This window comes from Scatophagus argus, chromosome 12 (genome assembly GCF_020382885.2).
Source record: "Scatophagus argus isolate fScaArg1 chromosome 12, fScaArg1.pri, whole genome shotgun sequence".
In the NCBI taxonomy this organism is placed as follows: Eukaryota; Metazoa; Chordata; class Actinopteri; family Scatophagidae; genus Scatophagus; species Scatophagus argus.
The window spans coordinates 18,989,035-19,007,187 of record NC_058504.1 but is presented as its reverse complement, the minus strand read 5'-3'; the positions used below and the strand labels follow the sequence as shown (position 1 = coordinate 19,007,187).

General features: G+C 41.7%; 1 protein-coding gene across 2 annotated transcripts in view; it reads left to right on the top strand.

The window, feature by feature from the left end:
• The first annotated feature begins 684 nt into the window (after positions 1-684).
• Positions 685-18,153, top strand: part of ppp3cb (protein phosphatase 3, catalytic subunit, beta isozyme) — a 32,634-nt gene continuing 15,165 nt past the window's right edge. For both annotated transcript variants that reach the window (XM_046405380.1, XM_046405379.1), the window contains exons 1-4: positions 685-783; positions 11,687-11,887; positions 15,007-15,131; positions 16,558-16,669. In XM_046405380.1, the coding sequence (XP_046261336.1) occupies positions 759-783; positions 11,687-11,887; positions 15,007-15,131; positions 16,558-16,669 (463 nt within the window). In that variant the 5' untranslated portion in view covers positions 685-758. The remainder of the gene's footprint in view (positions 784-11,686; positions 11,888-15,006; positions 15,132-16,557; positions 16,670-18,153) is intronic.

The following is an 18,153-nucleotide window of genomic DNA, read 5'->3' as shown; positions in this document are numbered from 1 at the left end:
GATGCCACTATTGCAGCAAGAAAAGTACCCAGCAACCGCGCATATTCTCGACGCCTGCCGGAGGACCCGACACCACAGTCTCGGCCCTTGACAGAAGAGAGAGCCCCCCCCGCCCCCCCGTTCCCGTCCCGACTCCAGGATGTCCGACAGCAACGCAAGTCCCGCCGACCGGGTGATCAAATGTAGGCATGCCAAATCCTGCACGGCCAGTGAGAGCTACCTCTGTGCCAATAATTCTGCCGTTATCTCATCGTTTTTTTCTGTTTGCATCCCTGTCGTTGCACCAGTGTCTCTTATTCGCACGTTTTCTTGCTTCGAGTCCATCCCTTTTATTTTATTATCATACCACCTTATAATAAAAGAAGCCCATTTGGCTGGCGAGTCACCATGCATGTGCCTCTGAACCTTTTAGGGGAGGGAGGTGGTGATGGAAGGGAAGGGGGTGGAGGGTGGTGGTGGTGGGGTATCCAGTATGATACGCCATAATCAGGGTCTTCCCTCGTTATTCTATTAGAATTCACCCCCTCACCGAGGCATTACCCCGTTTTCTAACGGGGGGATGTCTCTTCCTCTATGTATAACCAAAGCTATTGTGCGACACCCCGTGCTGCATGAGCTCCATTTACGCTCTCCACTCCTAGCGGTGGTTTCGCGTTACTGAATAATACCCTACAGAGACACAAGAGAGAGAGCAAAAAGCAGGGAGGGAGAGAGGGAGATGAGCATCTTGTTCCAATGAAACATCAAGCAGTGTGACGATGACGGCGAAAGGCAGACATAAAGGTAAATAAATGTTAACGCATAGCCTGCGATCTTTGGTGTTGTGGTGCTGCTGTGGTTGTGGATGGTGTCACGGGATAATGTTGCATGAAAGGAGCGATGTAAAGCGTACGGGGTTGGGGAGGGTACGATGCTATGGGGGGCTTGTCACTCGGAGATTCAATGATTTTTGAGCTTTCTGCCTTAGTGTTCACGTATTGTATCTCGTGCTTCACTTCTCAGCAGCGCTTCGGTGATGAATGTGTCTCTATGAGGTGGCCTACATTTGCGATCTAGTTATATTTGTCGCCAAATCTGAGCCAACGTCAGGTAATTGAATGCTTTAAATGGCAGGTGGGATGGCAACTTTGCGAGGCCGCTCATACCTGTGAGTTTGGTTTTAACCTGCGAGATTAAATCAGCCCGATGTTTGCTGATGAGATGGTTTAAAAACCATCAGCGCACGAGATGGATTTACGAGTCGTAGATGTTTTCTCAATAAGGCCTGAATGTCAGCGAGTGACTGTGCTTCTCTCGTACGTATCGTTCCTTCGCGTCTCCGTGAAGGTCCCCCTGGCTTCCCCCTCTCGTTCCCCCCCGGGTGTCAAATCAGAGACAGAATTGGGTTTCCGGATGCTTCGCTGCTTATCCGCGCCTATTGCCCGGCGAGGTTTATGCATACCGCCCTAATAGTGTAATTGCATCGTTGGATTATGGAATATTTAATGTGTTTCTAAGAGTGTCTGTTTTTGCTTCACGCGGGGGCGGCTATGGTTGGGGGGCGAGGGGTGTCTCCACTAGGGTTATGATCCACGGAGCTTGCACAGACTGTCGTGTTTACCAGGTCACAACAAGGCGGGTATGGCAGCGGCGCTTCCACGCACGCAGCCACATGCGACGGTGCTTGGCTGGCAGTCACTCCCACTGGCTCCCCTTAATAAACTCTCAAGGTCTCTCTGCCGGAAGAAGAGGAGCTGACAGTTGGATGCGTCGCTCGGGCATGCCCCGGTATTCCGTGCGTGCGTGCGTTGTGCTCGGAGGGAGGTGGGCTGGGCTGGGGGCGTGCGAGCTCTTGCAGTTTTTGCACGTAGGACTTCAAGATTGCATGTGCATATGCCTACGGTATGGCTGTGCCTCTGTGTGTGCAACTGCATGGATGCAGCTGTGCAGGGGCGGCGCAAGGAAATATAGATCCCCTGAAAAAAATGACTGCAGCCAGATTAACACAGACACCACCAGCCCACCCCAACCCCCAATCTATCTATTAGTTATTTGCCTTTACTTCCAATGTAGCAGCTCCCCTTTTTACATATTTATTTCTGTTTGCATGTATGTTATGATGCAGCTGGGCAACCAGAGCTCAGCCGCCTCAACGCTGGAGCAAACTAAGCGGCCTACATCCTCATGCATCATCCATCACGCATGCACGCACACACACAAATGCACACAAATGCACCTTTGCAGAAAAACAGCACAGCAATTCATCAGTCAGGTGCGAATGATTTAGTGTGTGATGCTGGAGAGGTGTGGGGGCATCAGTCAAAGAGACGTTACTTCTGGCGGATGGACTGCTGTGCCCGGTAGTTCCCCACATTATGGATTTTATTGATATTCAGCGGAGAGAAGCGCACAGAGATGGAGCCAAAGGACAAAGCATATCGAGAGGAATGGCCAAAGAGGCAGAGAGTGTGGGGGCGAGGTGAGGGAGAGAGAGGGAAGGACAGAACGAGACAAAGCCACGGAGGAGGTGAAGTAGCTGGAGCGAGAGAGGAGAGAAAGTGAAAGAGAAGCATAGAGGAAGAGACTGAGGGGGGAGAGAGGGAGGAAGAAGAGAGGAAAGAGAAAGAGAAAAAAGAGAAAGACAAGTGAAGTACTGTTTCACATTGGTGAGTGGCAGGACTTAACCAATGGACTTCTCACACCCTTTTTCATTCACATATCATGCAAACCCATCTGTGAGTGTGTGAAAAACAAACAGGCTTCAGAGCCAAAATGTGAGAATGTGACTCTTAGTTAAACTTTAGTTTAACAACTTTAAAGTGGCCTCCGCCAAATACCCCCTCATGAATTATGGACTAGCTGGAGTAGAGCAGAATATTTGACAAAATTTTGCATGAACACAGTGTCGCTTCCCTCACGGCTACTTCATGCCAGACCAGTAAACATATTTATAACAGGAGCACACAGATTCTAAGTTAACACAGAAAAGAGACATCATGACATCAGTATCCTTGCACTCAACATCGAAGAGTCTGGGGTGTGCAGCATTTGCACTTGATGTTATTCATCAACAGTGCAAATACAAATACATAGAATGGAAGTTTTTGCTTGAGTTTAAACTTTGGAATTCAGGGGTGGCGGTCAAACCAGGGTACAGTGATGAAAAGCTCCACTGAAAAAGCCAAAAATGATCAATCACAATATAAAAGATATTAAAGATCAACTAAATATATGAAATGAGTACCGAGTACTGAGAGTGGGGTTGTTCTGTGTATTTAATCGGACTACTTGGAAAATGTGCTAGCAGCGTGTGATACGTCTGGGCTAAAGCTTGATTCCTAAATATGATAACACAAATGTGCATTACAGATGACATGTAAAGTGATTAACACTAGTGATGGCTGCACTCCATACATCAGCTACCTGGCATACATACATGCTGGCCCACATGTCACAGCTCACTGGGACACTTACAGACCTGAGAGCTTACTTGCTGTGGAAAATGTCTGTTGTTAACAAGTAGTAGTTTGTGGTTTCATACATGTGAGCACTAGCTTGTTTTTCTTCAAGTGAGACAAAGAAGTACCACTTTGGATTGGCTTAAGCAATGGAAGGACAGTTGTTATAATTTTTTACATTATATATTAAATGATTAAACAATGACAATAAACATTAGAAGTAGAAATAATGAAAATAATAGTTGTCACAGTGTTCATTAGTGTAGCATCTCAGTAGAAGGTGGAGAAACAAGATACAGGTTTGCTTGATAAGACTGATATTCCATGTATTTGAGTGTTGGTGGGCAAAATATACAAAATATCTTTATTGCAATTTAATTGCCCGCTCATGATGGATGTTTGACATGTCAAACACAGTTGTGACAGGGACCAGGTAGTGTGCCTCTGGCTCACTGAAATGACTCACTGGTGCTCCGGCACCTACATCATTAATGTTTGGAGTTATAGGATTTTTTTAGAGTGATAAGTCAACATGCACAGAAATAACATCAGAAATGGCAATAAAATAAAATCAACACCTTTATCACATCATGTAAAGAAAGAATATATTAACATTACAAACATCATAACCATAGGATTTACTGCATCAGTGGAAGTAGTTTGTATTGGTACCTTGAGTATACAGTATAGCAACACATATAAGCTAATCCTGAGTGCAACTTTTTAACTTTATGAAAATAAAAAATAATAATCATAATAAAAACAGTTAAGGAGAGTTTAAAACCTGCAAAACATCCAGCTTGAATTACTACACTTGTCACTATTAGGATTTTAGGATTGCCTGTCATATGATAACTCAGCATGCAGTGTTTATATGCTAGCATAACACAGGACAGAGATGCACAGAGATAATCTCATACCGCCAACTGCCATACATCAGCTAAGGTGCTAGTGTGCTAAAGAGTCTGTCCAGTTTGGAAAGAGAAAAAACATTTTAATCATTGCAAGTATTCAAACAACTGACATTCTTAAAATCCCTTACTGAAACCAGAGGCCTAGCTGTCTTGCTCCACGTCAAGAAAGTTACAAAGTAACATTTCAAGGTGCAAAGGTGATGTTTATTTTGTAAGCTGTCACCTTTTATCAATGAATGTGTGAAGTTTTCACCAAAGCTCAGTGGAGCCATTTCCAGTATGCATGTATGCATTCATGAACACACACACACACACACACACACACACACCACCTCTGGCAAGACTCGGGGCAGATTGGGCATATTTCCTTTTCGTGTAACATGCTGTCGCGTTCCCTTATGGTTCCATCAGAGCCCTGTGTGAGTGAGTGTGTGTGTCTGTGGGTGTGTGTGTTGGATTTTAGTGTTATATTTGTGAGCCAGGGGTCCCACCTTGACAGGTCTGTGTGTGTGCCCTGTGGGGAGGGTGGCAGGGCAAGGGCTATTTATAGAGAAGGTACTCCAGAGAGAGGGGGATAGAGAGAGAGAGAGAGAGAGAGAGAGTAATGAGGACAGGCTGTTAGGGGATGGGCCGTTGTTTCTGTTCGTGTGTGTGTAAGTGTGTGTGTTTGCCTGTGTACACAGATGGTCGTTCGTGTGTGTAGTGTGCATTAATTGAACAACTTCAAACGCATCTTTAGTTGTCCCCTCCACCACCACCTTCAAAGACCCATGGATCTGTGTTAGCTGATCTGGGTCAAAGATGGTAGATACATAAACATACACACACTCACACATGCACGCACACAATAGATGTGTGACATGTGAACATTCATATCTCTCCACTCTCACACACCCCAATTTTTCCTTTCCCTCTCTCTCTTTTCATTTGCTGCTCTCAGTCTTCCATCCCTCAGTTTCTCCCTCCTTCATTTATTCATGCAGAGACTGGCAACTGATCTTGGGAGATGTGTGTGTGTGTGTGATCACTTTAAATGAGGTCCTGTAGAGGGCAACACATCTAACATACAAATACATACACACACACACGCACATGCACATGCACAGGCACAGGCATGCCATCAGTTCTAGTTGATGTCCCTGGATGAACACCAGACAGATACAGTCTGGGCAGGCACAGTATTACACTGTAATTAATTGATTCATAGATTGCATGTTGCACATAGAGGGCTGTTTATACTGCATGTGATTCTGTAATAACTTTTTATTTACCGTTTATTTGTTATTCTTTAACGTCTGGCATATATACTGGCACCAAAGACGATTTCCTTTTTGTTTTAATGATCTGACAAGCACTTACCCGAGGAGCAGAAATTTGTGCTCTTTTATACCTATTTAGTCATATTTTACAACAGTAGAAGAGCAGACACAAATGAGGACAGATGGATCATGGGTGACTTCTACAGTCATTTCTGCAGTCTGTCTGTTCTCACTTGCTGCCACTTCCTCCATTCTGCAACAGCCCCACTCATGAATGGTGTCCCTGTGTTATTAAAAGTGATGAAATATCCCCATAATTAACTTTAGCCATTAGGGAGGATGTGCACAATAACAAGATGATTCTGATCAGATTCTGCTCCAGTTAGGCTATTAGGTCCAGCCCAAACAAATTTAGGAGATTTGGTTGAAAGCTATGTCATAGATTTTCTCTCAGGCTCCCCCTCACTGTGCTGTGATGTGGAGATTTTTTGGCTGAGTTGGCAGCTTTGGCGCTTAATAAATTCCACACTTGGGAGTTCAACTGTGGAGAGTGTGCCAGAAGACAAAAGCAGTACAAAGTGCATTAGGAAGAAGCTAAAAATGCTTTCACCTCTTCGCTCATCTTACACCCCTCGGTTCTTGCTTCAGAGAAAAGGACAGTTCTGGACAAAAAAATACACCGTTTTTCAGTGAAATTCAGAAAGTGAACTTCAGGGTTTGCATCTGTGATCAGAAAAGAGGCATCTTTGACTGTGCTGTCAGAAGGAGAGAAATACAATTCACCATCAATTCAAGTGTAGTATTTATGTTCTGAGCTTAGTGTACGTCAGGCTAACAACATCTTCACTCTGTGTGGGATAAACGACGTGGAACTCACTCTGACACTGTTTTATCACTTCTTTTCCAGTATTTCATCTGTAAGGACAACGCACATTATTATACTGTATTTCTGTAAATGAGTAAATGAGATAATTGGTTTCCACACTGCTCAGAAAGGACAAACGAATTCACAATGAACATAGTCTGTCATAATTTGCCACCCCATGAACTAGTAAAAGTTCATTCTTGTCCTTTTGTTTCCGGTTGCTGCAAAATGTAGATTTACTGTTTGTCTCACTTGAGAGGATTCTGTTAATCTTTTCTAAAACAAATGAAAACAACTTTATTTGTAAAGCATCCTTTATGCAAAAAGCTCAAACAAGCAACAACAGCAGCAATAAGTTAGAGACAAGTAAAAAGATGAAACAAATAAAAGCAATATGATTGTAGTACAATAAGACATTGGCAGTGATACAGCACATTTAACCCAAATTAAAAAGAGGTAATTTCCCTTGTAAAAATTCTGAGGGAGTTTGCTGTTTAAAGGTCCAAGGGGAGGGCGTCCCACAGTTTCAGGCCATGAAAACAGAAAACAGCTTCAGCATATTTCTTTTGGGACATTTAATATCTAAAAGAAAGGCACTGGAAGATCTGAGAGTTTTTATGGGAACATAAAATGAAAGACAGTTGTTGATATATGAGGGTGCTGTATTATGTAAGGCTTTGAAGATAAGATAAAGTAAAAGGACTTTAAAATCAATTCTAAAAGATGCAGGAAGCCTGTGCACTGATCCCAGCACAGGCATATTGTGATCTCTCTCTCTTTTTGCATTGGTCAAAATCCTGGCTGCAGCGTTCTGAGTCACGTATCTGCAATTTTCGTATAGACCCTGTAGGGATTCAAATGACCTGAACGGCCAGAAATGAAAGCGTGTGTCAGCATTTCAGCATCTCTGACCTCCGACTGGCTTACCCTAATATTCTTACCATTATCTCTAACCAGTCTCGTTCCTGATGTCTAATCATAACCACCACAACCAGCAAAGACAATGAGCACTAGCCAAGCAGAGGCAGCATTATGTGAAACTCCATACTAAAGACCAGGAAAAGGCATTTAAATACGGACACTCATGGCAACAATACATTTGTGTAGCATAGTATTATTAGAGAATGGCTGTTGACCATATAGTGAATCATAAAAACTAATCCAAAGTTTTCCAGGTTTGGTGGTTGACTGAACAGTTGTTCTAAAGAAAACAGGAAGCCCTGGCTTCTTGTTTTCTTGCTTTTCATAGCTTGCATCATCGTGCATCAACAAACTAGACTTGTGATAGATGTCTTGGTTGCAACAGACCAGCTGAAGCTACTCAGCATATCAGATCATCAGTGGCTGAAATTCGCTCTGCACAAGCTCAAGAACAAAATGTGTACAGTCTGTTCCTTGGGTCATTTCTAAATGACGCAAAATGATCCTTTTTTAGGAACCAAAACATGATGTTTTCATCCAGACTTGGGAAAAATTATTCTCCGAGACTATGACAATAAAGACTTCTGATTCTGGTTTATCGCTATAGTCCATCTTTTTAAGGTGACAAAGCCATAATCTTTTGGGTATCTGTGCCAAGCAGGCTGTGGTACATTCAGTTCAGTTATTGAACTTTAACTTTCTTTGTGATATAAAGTTGATAATCAGAATGAATGTTGAATTTTCTTCCTGCTTGGCAAAAGCTCAAGCTATGTTTGTTTAAAACATTTGCCATTCTCACCCTCTCATGCTAGACTTGCTTCAAATTGACTTATCAATGAAGTCCCTTACATAATTGCTTAATTACAAAAGGGGTTTTAGAAAGAACCCAGCAGGATACAAAAGCTCAATTAACATAGAAGGAAAACAAAAGGATTCCACTTTTTTATATGAGGCCAGTGCAGTGTGTATACCTTTGTTATCATGGATATTTAGTCTCACTAGCAGCTTGGCTTTAGGGATGGCAGTATCACTCTGTCAGTCAGTCCACTTTAGCAGTCCGTCCAACTATTGAATCATCTCCAGCCATTTAATTAATGTAGGTTAGGATTCCTTCAGTGTTCATCGTTCACAAGGGTTTTACGAGAAGCCGATTATTCACAGAGGTCTTCCTGCTAAAACAAAGCAACTTGGCAGTTAAAACCAGTAAAAAACACAGAAAAGGGCTGTTTTGAATTAAAAATAAGCACCTCTATGACACTTTTTGGGAGACACGGGATATTAAAAAAAAATAGATATCTGAAAGATCTTAAAAATGAGGGTGATGTGACTTGGAACAGCAATAGTTTCAAGTACGTTATTGGCCTGCCACAATCAGATCAAACACCAAAACACTTTGGTAGCTGCAAAACTGATAATATTCCCTGCAGTGGTGCTTTATGTTTACTGCTAATTAGCAAATGTTAGCACGCTAACACACCAAACTACGATGGGGAATGTGGTAAACTTATTATGAAATATTTTTTTGTTTCTATCCATTTTCTTTTCTTTTTGTGTTTATCTTTTGTAAAAGTTTAACTCTAATTCAATCTTGAGCATTGCAGGAAAGATTCAAATACATGAACCTGGCCTGTCAGATGGGCCACAACCAGCTTGGCATGTGATGATTTGTTGTAGTGTTGAAAGCACACACTGTATGTTATAAATATAGGTGCTAATATTAAATGTAAATGTGTTTCTTCTGCATTAATGTTGAACTCCAGCCCTGTAAATTTTGCTGCACAATACAGAAAGGCTTTCACTATTATTTGGGGAAATCATTATTTTAATAACAAAATAGCTCTGGGGAAAAAAAGCTTTACCAACATGTTTTCACAAATGCATTCATCAGAATTGCAATATTAAACTTGGATGTGGTTTATTCATAATTTACAGCTGTAAACCCCATACAGCTTCAGTCTTCCACTTTTCTACTTCTGCTTGAACCTCCCAAGTTTGTCTGAAATGCAGCAGTGTGGTGAGCTCATCATGTAGTCAGTAGTCAGATGCCTTCTTGGTTGGACTGTGTTGGTGCTGAACTGCTCCTTTCTCATTCCCTCACTGCCAAGTTTAGTTTTCCCAAGTATAGTTCCTTCCCCAAGCTCTGTGTCTCTGCTGCTCTCCACTCTCTCATACCTGCCCTACTTTCTCGCTGCTCGCACAATTTACGAGTTTCACACTCCTTCCCTCCTTCTTTTCTCTCTCCCTCTGATTCTCAGCTTTACCTCATACCAAAAATGCACATACATACATTGAGTTCGTGCTTCAAAATAATACTGTAGGATTTTTCTACTATGCATGCCATGTTTTGGGACTTGTACCAGCATCATTACAGTTTGTGGCACAGTATGGTGCAGAACAGTACAAGACAGGACTTCATGGTACAGCGAAGGAGGAGGTTTAGCAACACACTGACTGAGCCCTGTTGTTTCCTTTTATAAATATGAAGTCACACAAATGCCAACATGCATGAGTAATTCTTTTTCTGGCTTATGTTCTTTGACAACCTGGGGGTTCAGAAACCTTTTAAAATATCAGTCAGCCCTAACCTGAAAGGCAAGACTGGTTTTAACGTGTAGAGCCACTGTTTTCAATCGATGAAAAGCAGACCCTTCAGCTCGACAGCTCATCGTGTCCTGGGATGTCTCACGGTGCTCTCGTGTGTTTTATTCGGTCTTAAGGTGCTTAAAAGTGAGGTGTCAAAATGTGCGTACATTCGTGGGGCTGAGGGGACCCTGAGATGTGTTTTCGATATGGTGTCTTGGGACGTTCTGGTGTGTCTGCATTTTTAAAATGCTCAAGGACATCTATGTGTGAGCCAGGACAAAGTGATTAATACAAATCCCCAATTTTCTCCCATGTAAGATCCAAAGGGCTTGATGATCTTTTAGTTGGAAGACGGCTCAAAACCAAAGCAACCATAAGGTTTAGTTTCTCAGGAGCAATTTTCAACAACAGAGGTATTTAAAATATTGAGTAAAATCCTCATGATTACACATGAAGTGTTGATTTAGGTTGATTGTAAAAATTTTCAGCTCATTTTTTACGTAGCTGTTGAGCTACTTTTTTCCTTTGTAAAATAATGAAATGTGTTTCGCGCTGAAATACAATGATGGAGATCAGTGTGAAAGCTGACTGAAAAGACTGTGGCCTGTTACAGCGACAGAGAGAGAGGGAGTCAGCAACAGAGAATGAGAAAAGTGAAAAATTAAAAAAAAAAAAAACAGAGAGAGAAGGGGCAAGAGGAGAGTGCAAAACAGAGACAAAGTGACAGAGAGTGGAAGTGTGTGTGTGTGTGTGTGTGTGTGTGTGTGTGTGTGTGTGTGTGTGTGTGTTGAGAGAGAGGGAGAGCAGGGCCTAGTTTTTACTTTGTGATCTAGGCCATTATCTGTGTTAGCACTGGTGGGGCTCCAACAGGCTCTGTGGATCCTGCATAACAATACCTTTTATGAGTTTGTATGTGTGTGTGTGTGTGTGTGTGTACCACTGTAGGCTCACGCACAGATATGCAATCATGCGCGTTAACGTCATTGTGCCATACATGATCTACGCATGCGTCCCTGCGCCTCTGCCTTTTGTTTCTTGCCACTGAGTTTGTGCATGTTTGTTAAGTGTGTGTGCGTGTCTCTCATTTGGGTTGAGTGTGTCTTCACATGTGTGTATGTGACTCCTCACGTGCAGCTTTGCGCTCTTGCTGTATCACCCCCGTCGTCAGTCAACCCCCCTCTCCAGCAGCGCCCTGGGGGCCTTCATTATGTAAGAAAGACATTACTGCAGAACAGAGGCAGAGAGACATTACTGCAGAACAGAGGCAGGCAGCCCTGATAACTCTGGCAGCCCCAGCTTTAGTACAACCCACCTAGGCCTTCATCACACACACACACACACACACGCACACACACACACACACACACACATACACACACACACAGTCAAAGCCTGCAGCACAACTGTGATTAGGACAATGGTGACTGACGACTTCTGATGTTTGCCGTCATCAGCTTGTTGGGAAATACAGGGAATATCAATAAATCTTGTTCTGTGCTTTAATAGACATTCTTCTCTTTCCCTCTGCATCAATTTCTCTCATTTCCTCCTGATCTAATGCACCTCCATCCAAATATGCATTCATCAAACTCTCCTCACCCTTCTTAATCTAAATATTATCTTACCTTTATTTTGGATTCTCCTTTGTCTCCATCACTCTCTCTAAACTTTATTCTCACTTCCATCACTCCATACCTCCCTCTCCAGCGGTCCCCTTCCCTCTGGCCCACCGGCTTACCATGAAGGAGGTGTTTGATGCTGAAGGCCGGCCGCGGGTGGACCTGCTGAAAGCTCACCTTACCAAGGAAGGTCGGCTGGAGGAGGCCGTGGCCCTGCGCATCATTGATGAGGGCGCCGCCATCCTGCGCCAGGAGCGCACTATGTTGGATATTGAGGCGCCAGTCACAGGTATGATGTAGTGGTGAAGAATAAGGCGTCAGTCTGTGGTTTAGTGAACAGTTACAGTGCAGCTACAACCCTGATTCCAAAGAAGTTAGGAGACTGTAAAACAAAAAACAGAATGTGAAAATTTGCCTGTTTTGAAATATACATTTGAAAATAGTACAAAGACCATAGCTTTTATACAGACTTGATGTTTTATCTCATCAGCTTCATTAGTTTTTGTAAATATATGAATTTGATGCCAGCAGCACATTTCAAACAGATGGCCGCAGGGGCAACTACAGACTCGGAAAGTAGTGAAATGCACAGAAAATACCTGTTTGGGAGATTCTACAGCTAAACAGGTTCACTGGTAAGAGGTGAGAGTATCATGACTGGCTATGAAATCCTGGAAAGGCTCAGTCATTTGCAAGCAGTGATGGGTTGAGGTTCACCACTTTGTGAGACACATGATTGTGTAAAGGATGTTGCTGAATGAGCTCAGGAACACTCAGTAAACGCAGTTTGTTAGCATTCTGTTTTTATTTACATTTTACACCTCGTCCCAACAGGAAAATTAATCCTGATATCAGTTAAAGGAATAGTTTGACATTGTTGACCAGGTGCAGGTATTTCCTGAAGTCTTTCATTACTGCCGTCCAAGACATAGTCCAGTACATCAGTTCTTCTTCGGATTAGACAAACCAGATATAACGTGTTATTTGATGAACGTTACTGGTGTTGGTTAGCTGCTTCCTCTGTTTCCAGTCTGGAAGCTAAGCTAATCGGCAGTTGTCTCTAACTTCATATTTTAGTTATAGCATCAATCTAAAATAAGCATTTTTTCTAAATATCAGACTGTTTCTTTAAAAAATAAAACAACATTTGTAATGTTCCCATTGGGGCCACCTGGGACCAAAAAAGCAATAAATGTTTTTATATGTGTGCGGGAGTGACAAGTGAATAGATCACACACTTTAACATTGAGGGTACAGATAGCAACAGCCAGAGAGATACAGAGACTGAGGAATGGAGCTGCAGAGCAAAAAGCAGAAAGATAAGCAATTATGTATTAATCAGACTGCATTCATTGATTCATTAATCTGCTATGTATCTTTCACCCTTTTAATATGAACTGTTGTTCGGTTGCACTTCATTGAGAGAACCAATTGGCGCTTATGCTCCTCACAATAACAGGCGCGAGCTTAGGTAATAATATCTGCGTGTATTCTCTTGCCAGAGAAATGGTATGAGCCATGGTGTATGTTGAAGGGAGGAGGAGATATAGATCGATGAAGAACAAAGTGGAAAACAAGTTTCTCAAGTGATGATACACAAGACAGACAAGCAGGCGGGCAGACGCTCTCAACCTGTTGACACTGCTTGGTGAATGTACCTGTGTATCCATGTGTATGTGTGTGTGTGCGCGTTTATGCAAATCCGAGCAGTGAGATAATTCTGTGTGGGCTGTTGTGCCCACGCAGTGTGGGAACATCGCTCGGCTTTCACAGGTACAGATCCCCAGGGACCAGGACAGATAGACAAGCAGATGGAGAGACAGTCAATCATAAGCAGCTTGGTGCAGAGGTTCTCAAACCTGCTCACTGGTATTGATCTTTGTTTCCAAGTTTCTCAACTTCTACAGATTTTTTTTTTTTTACCCAGTAACGCCCACCAGAGAGTTAGCTATGATTGGAAACGGTCTACAGATTTCAGGGAGGAAACTACAGAAAAATTATGCAGGTTCTTGTAGGGAGGTCTTAAAGTAAATGTAATGTTGAGGAGATATTCTGAACAGTTTAGCACTTGGATGGAGTCTCTCTGGAAGTGTTCAAAGATAGACCGACTAGTGAACAGACAGATTCAGGTGCTTGAAATTTGAACTGACAGGCTTTTAAGTTGTCACATGAAGACTTCTGGGAACATACTGAGGCCGGACTGAAGAGGCAGACAGGTACAGCTCAATTTCACTCATGCCATTTTGCATTCCCAATTCCCAGTTCAAATTAAAGCAAATGCTTAGGAGCAGACATGAAAACAGACATTAACATGGCAAGCAGATGGAGAGTCAGACAGAAGTAGGCGGTCAGGCAGATGCAAAATGGCCATCATAAAATGGCTGCAGAGGGGAACTGTGACATCAACTAAAAGTGAAAGGAGAGGCCAGACAGATGGTGAGGGAGGTGGATGGGAAGATGTATGCTGGCAGATCATATAGGCAGCCATTCTTTAAGAACATGAAATGTTTAGCATGTGAAAGCTGATCTATAGACCCAGTACTCCTGGATGTGACAGCCAGTGAAATGTGTATAGAGTCAGGTGGTATGAAGTTCTATCAGGAAAGCTGCATGTCAGAAGTTAAACGCAAAGTTTTACGTGTTATGATGTGAGGGGTGCAGTTATTTTCAAACTGTCATGATTTAGACTGTCCTGTAAAGACAAACCATAGTAACTACACTAACGGTAAGAAAAATGTTTGGGTTTTTTGCGCCCAAAATGATGTTCTTGATGTTGATATTGTGAGATACTGATCACAGGTTCCCAGAGCACAAGTTGACATATTTGAGTTGCTTATTTTGCCCGGTCATCATGCTTAAACATGAAAAACAAATATTCAGTATGGTATCAAAGAAAACACCCACATCTGAGAGGCAGCCAATGTGTTTTTATGTTTTTCTTGAAAAGTGACTGAAATGACTTACTGATCAAAACCTCCATGGCCACTGATTGATTCTCTGTTCATCTGCTCATCAGTAGATCAGCTGGTTCAGTTTAGAGATAAAGACTTTTTTGCAAAGAATATCGATAGACACTAAATATGAGGCAGCCCTTTTTATATTCCTGGTGCATCTCTTGACTGACAGGTAGTATTCAAACAGGGACATCAAAATGATTGCTGTAGATTCTTTCAGGAGGTTTTTTGGTAATCACTTTTTTTCTGTTTTTTTTTTTTCCATAACTGATAAGTGATGTTTCTAGATCAGCAGACAGGACACGCATACCTCTGCAGATGCAAATCAGGCCATGTGGAATTACTGAAGCAAAGATGGTCCCTGTGTTGTTTCACTGAATTGTGAAATCTTAACATGTACAGCTGAAAACTGCAGCCTTCATGATCCTAACATTGTCGTGCCCTGTTTCCACAGTGTGTGGTGATATCCACGGCCAGTTTTTTGACCTGATGAAGTTGTTTGAAGTGGGAGGTTCTCCTGCCAATACCCGCTACCTCTTCCTAGGGGACTATGTGGACAGGGGCTACTTCAGCATCGAGGTGAGGATGGACACTTCATTACATACTTTACTGTTGTATATACTGTATATGAACGTGTCCATTTTATTGGGCATGTATTCACTCTCTGTATTGTGGGCACAGCAAGCTTTCAACTAAGTCAGTGTTCGTTTTAGTGTATGTTGTGAAAGGTGTAATCTACCTTACACCTTTCCAGGTGTAAGTTAGATTTCACTACTGAGGTATGCAGGTACAACACTGTGCTGTGTTTAATGTATCATCCACTCAACAAACACCTTTTTTTCACTCCCATTTTGCTCCCAACACAGAGGGCTGTTTGGACCTTTGATTCTTGAAGACAGGCCTGAGTGTAGTGAGGATTTTCTTGTGATTACGTGGTCTTCAAGAGATCAAGATTGTGACTTCAATTCAAAATAATGCAAGTCTTAGCGTGGCACAAAGGATGCATCAATGACATGGAGTGAGTTTTGAGGGAAGGGAGCAACATTTAGGCCACCTTCCCAACGCACTTCAAGGGCACATAGGCGTGGGACTTAATATGGAGCAGGAATGATACCGTGTAAAGGCGAGAGAACACCCTCTGAGACATCTGTAGGGTTAACAAAATGATAACAAAAACACATTGGATGATTTTATATTCTAAAAGATGTCAGACTGATGTTTCAGCTCAGTGAGCACACCACTATTGAAGATGATTAATGTCAAAATCCTTTGCTTGTCTACCTTTAGACCAGTTTAAAGATCAATTTGCTTTCTGGCCACTTAATTTGGACAGTGGGTGTTTCATTCAGAGACGAAATTCATAGTAATGGCTCCTGTGAATCTCAGTGGCTCACTTTGAATTTCCAGTTTGAATTGAATGCGGTGAACTAGCATTGATGTACCAGAGCAAAAGTTGTTTTCACTGTACTGTGTGGTTTAAAATTATGGTTTGATATTTCAGGAAATGACTGTTTGTGACGACTGTTTGTTCTCATGACTGTTTAATATGAAAGTGGATCAAGGAGATGGTTAGTGTAGTAATCTAATTAAAATATTATTATGTATCAAATTATTGTTTGTTTAATCCATACATAAATAGAAGTGTAGAAGTGACAAGTTGTGGTTTTCTATTAGCATAGCTTAGCATAAAGACTGGAAGCAAGCGGAAACAGCTAGCCATGCTGCTGTGACAGGCCCTTCTTATCTAAAATGCCACACTAGTCTTTTGAGCCATGCCATATAAAAATGCATATATTTTCAGAACAGTCCTGAAAGCAGGAAGTCCTGTTTACAAATCCAGTGTGTAATTTGTTGTGGTGCAACTACTTGTCATGCATTATGAATGTACCCAAAAGCAAAGATGAAACCACCTCGTTTTAAACAAGTTAAATGTTTGCGTTGTTATTGTGGAGCTGCTTATCTTTTAACAAGTTTTTATGCTTTCTCTTCCCTGGTGAACTTTTAGTGTGTGTTGTACCTGTGGTCGCTGAAAATCCTCTACCCAAAGACACTCTTTCTTCTACGGGGAAACCATGAATGTAGACATCTGACTGAGTATTTCACCTTCAAACAAGAATGTGAGTAACTCTCCACATGTCAGTGCCTCTCTCAGCCCTTATATTTCTGTTGTACTTCTCTCTTTAACTCTTTATTAACCCTCTGGAGTTATTGTCTGTTTCTAACTACTTCTGATTTTAGAGTTAAAAATGTTTTACCTTGCCTTGGCTATAAATTGTAAATCTCAAAAATTATGTACATATATAGCAAACAACAAGTTGTATACAACTATTTACCTTAAAACCTTGCTTCCCATCACAAATTCATTATTCATATTCATCCCATACATGTGTACATATATTATTAGTATTATTATTATTATTATTATATATAATATACTGTTGCTGCTACCATTACTGTTATTATATACTGTATTATATAATGTTATTATTAAATTTTACTTTTATTATTATCACATATTGTTACTGTTACTATATATGTATATATATATATTACTATATATTGTATTTACGGTAACATTACCATCATACCATCAGTATTATTACCATCATTTGACCACTGCACCTTATATACCCACTTGTCTTATCTTGTGTTTTGTTAAAAGTGTCCTTTAAGTGTATTTTTATTCTATTTTTCTACTAAAGTATTTAATGCTATTGTATTTTTATTGTATTAAAATATACCGGACTCCTATGACAACCTAATTTCCCCTTGGGGATGAATAAAGTCATCTATTTATCTATCTATCTAAAATGCAATAAATGCCTCAGGCATTTTTGTACAGCTATTTACAACTATTTAAACACAATCAGGTGTCACAATAAAATGCACGCACAAATTATTTATAAAACTTAAAACTTATTTATATTATTTGCAAAACCAACTCACACCAAACACACAGCAAACTTGAGGACAATGTTCAGGAAAAAGCATCGTGTATATTGTTTATCATAATTCAGGTTTTACTCGACATCCATCCATCCATTTTCTATACCGCTTATCCGTCAGGGTCGCGGGGGAGCTGGAGCCTATCCCAGCTGACTACGGGCGAGAGGCGGGGTTCACCCTGGACTGGTCGCCAGTCAATCGCAGGGCCAACACACAAAGACAAACAACCACACACTCTCACACTCACACCTAGGGGCAATTTAGAGTAGCCAATTAACCTAATGTGCATGTTTTTGGTATTGTGGGAGGAAGTCGGAGAACCTGGAGAAAACCCACGCAGGCACAGGGAGAACATGCAAACTCCACACAGAAGGGCCCAGACCGGGATTCAAACCTGGAACCCTCTTGCTATGAGGTGACAGTGCTAACCACTGCACCACCGTTTACTCGACATATTACACAATTTAAAAACTTGTATGTAGTTTGAAGTCCCCACTTGTGCCACAAATTATAACAGAGACTCAGCGAGGCTGCATCTTGCAGCTACGTCATCAGCAGCTACGCGTCGGCATGTCCCTTGACTCCAGGGGGTTAAGCTCCTATAAAATTAAGTAGGACTGCAGCTAAAGATTATTTTCAGTATTGAGTCATCGTC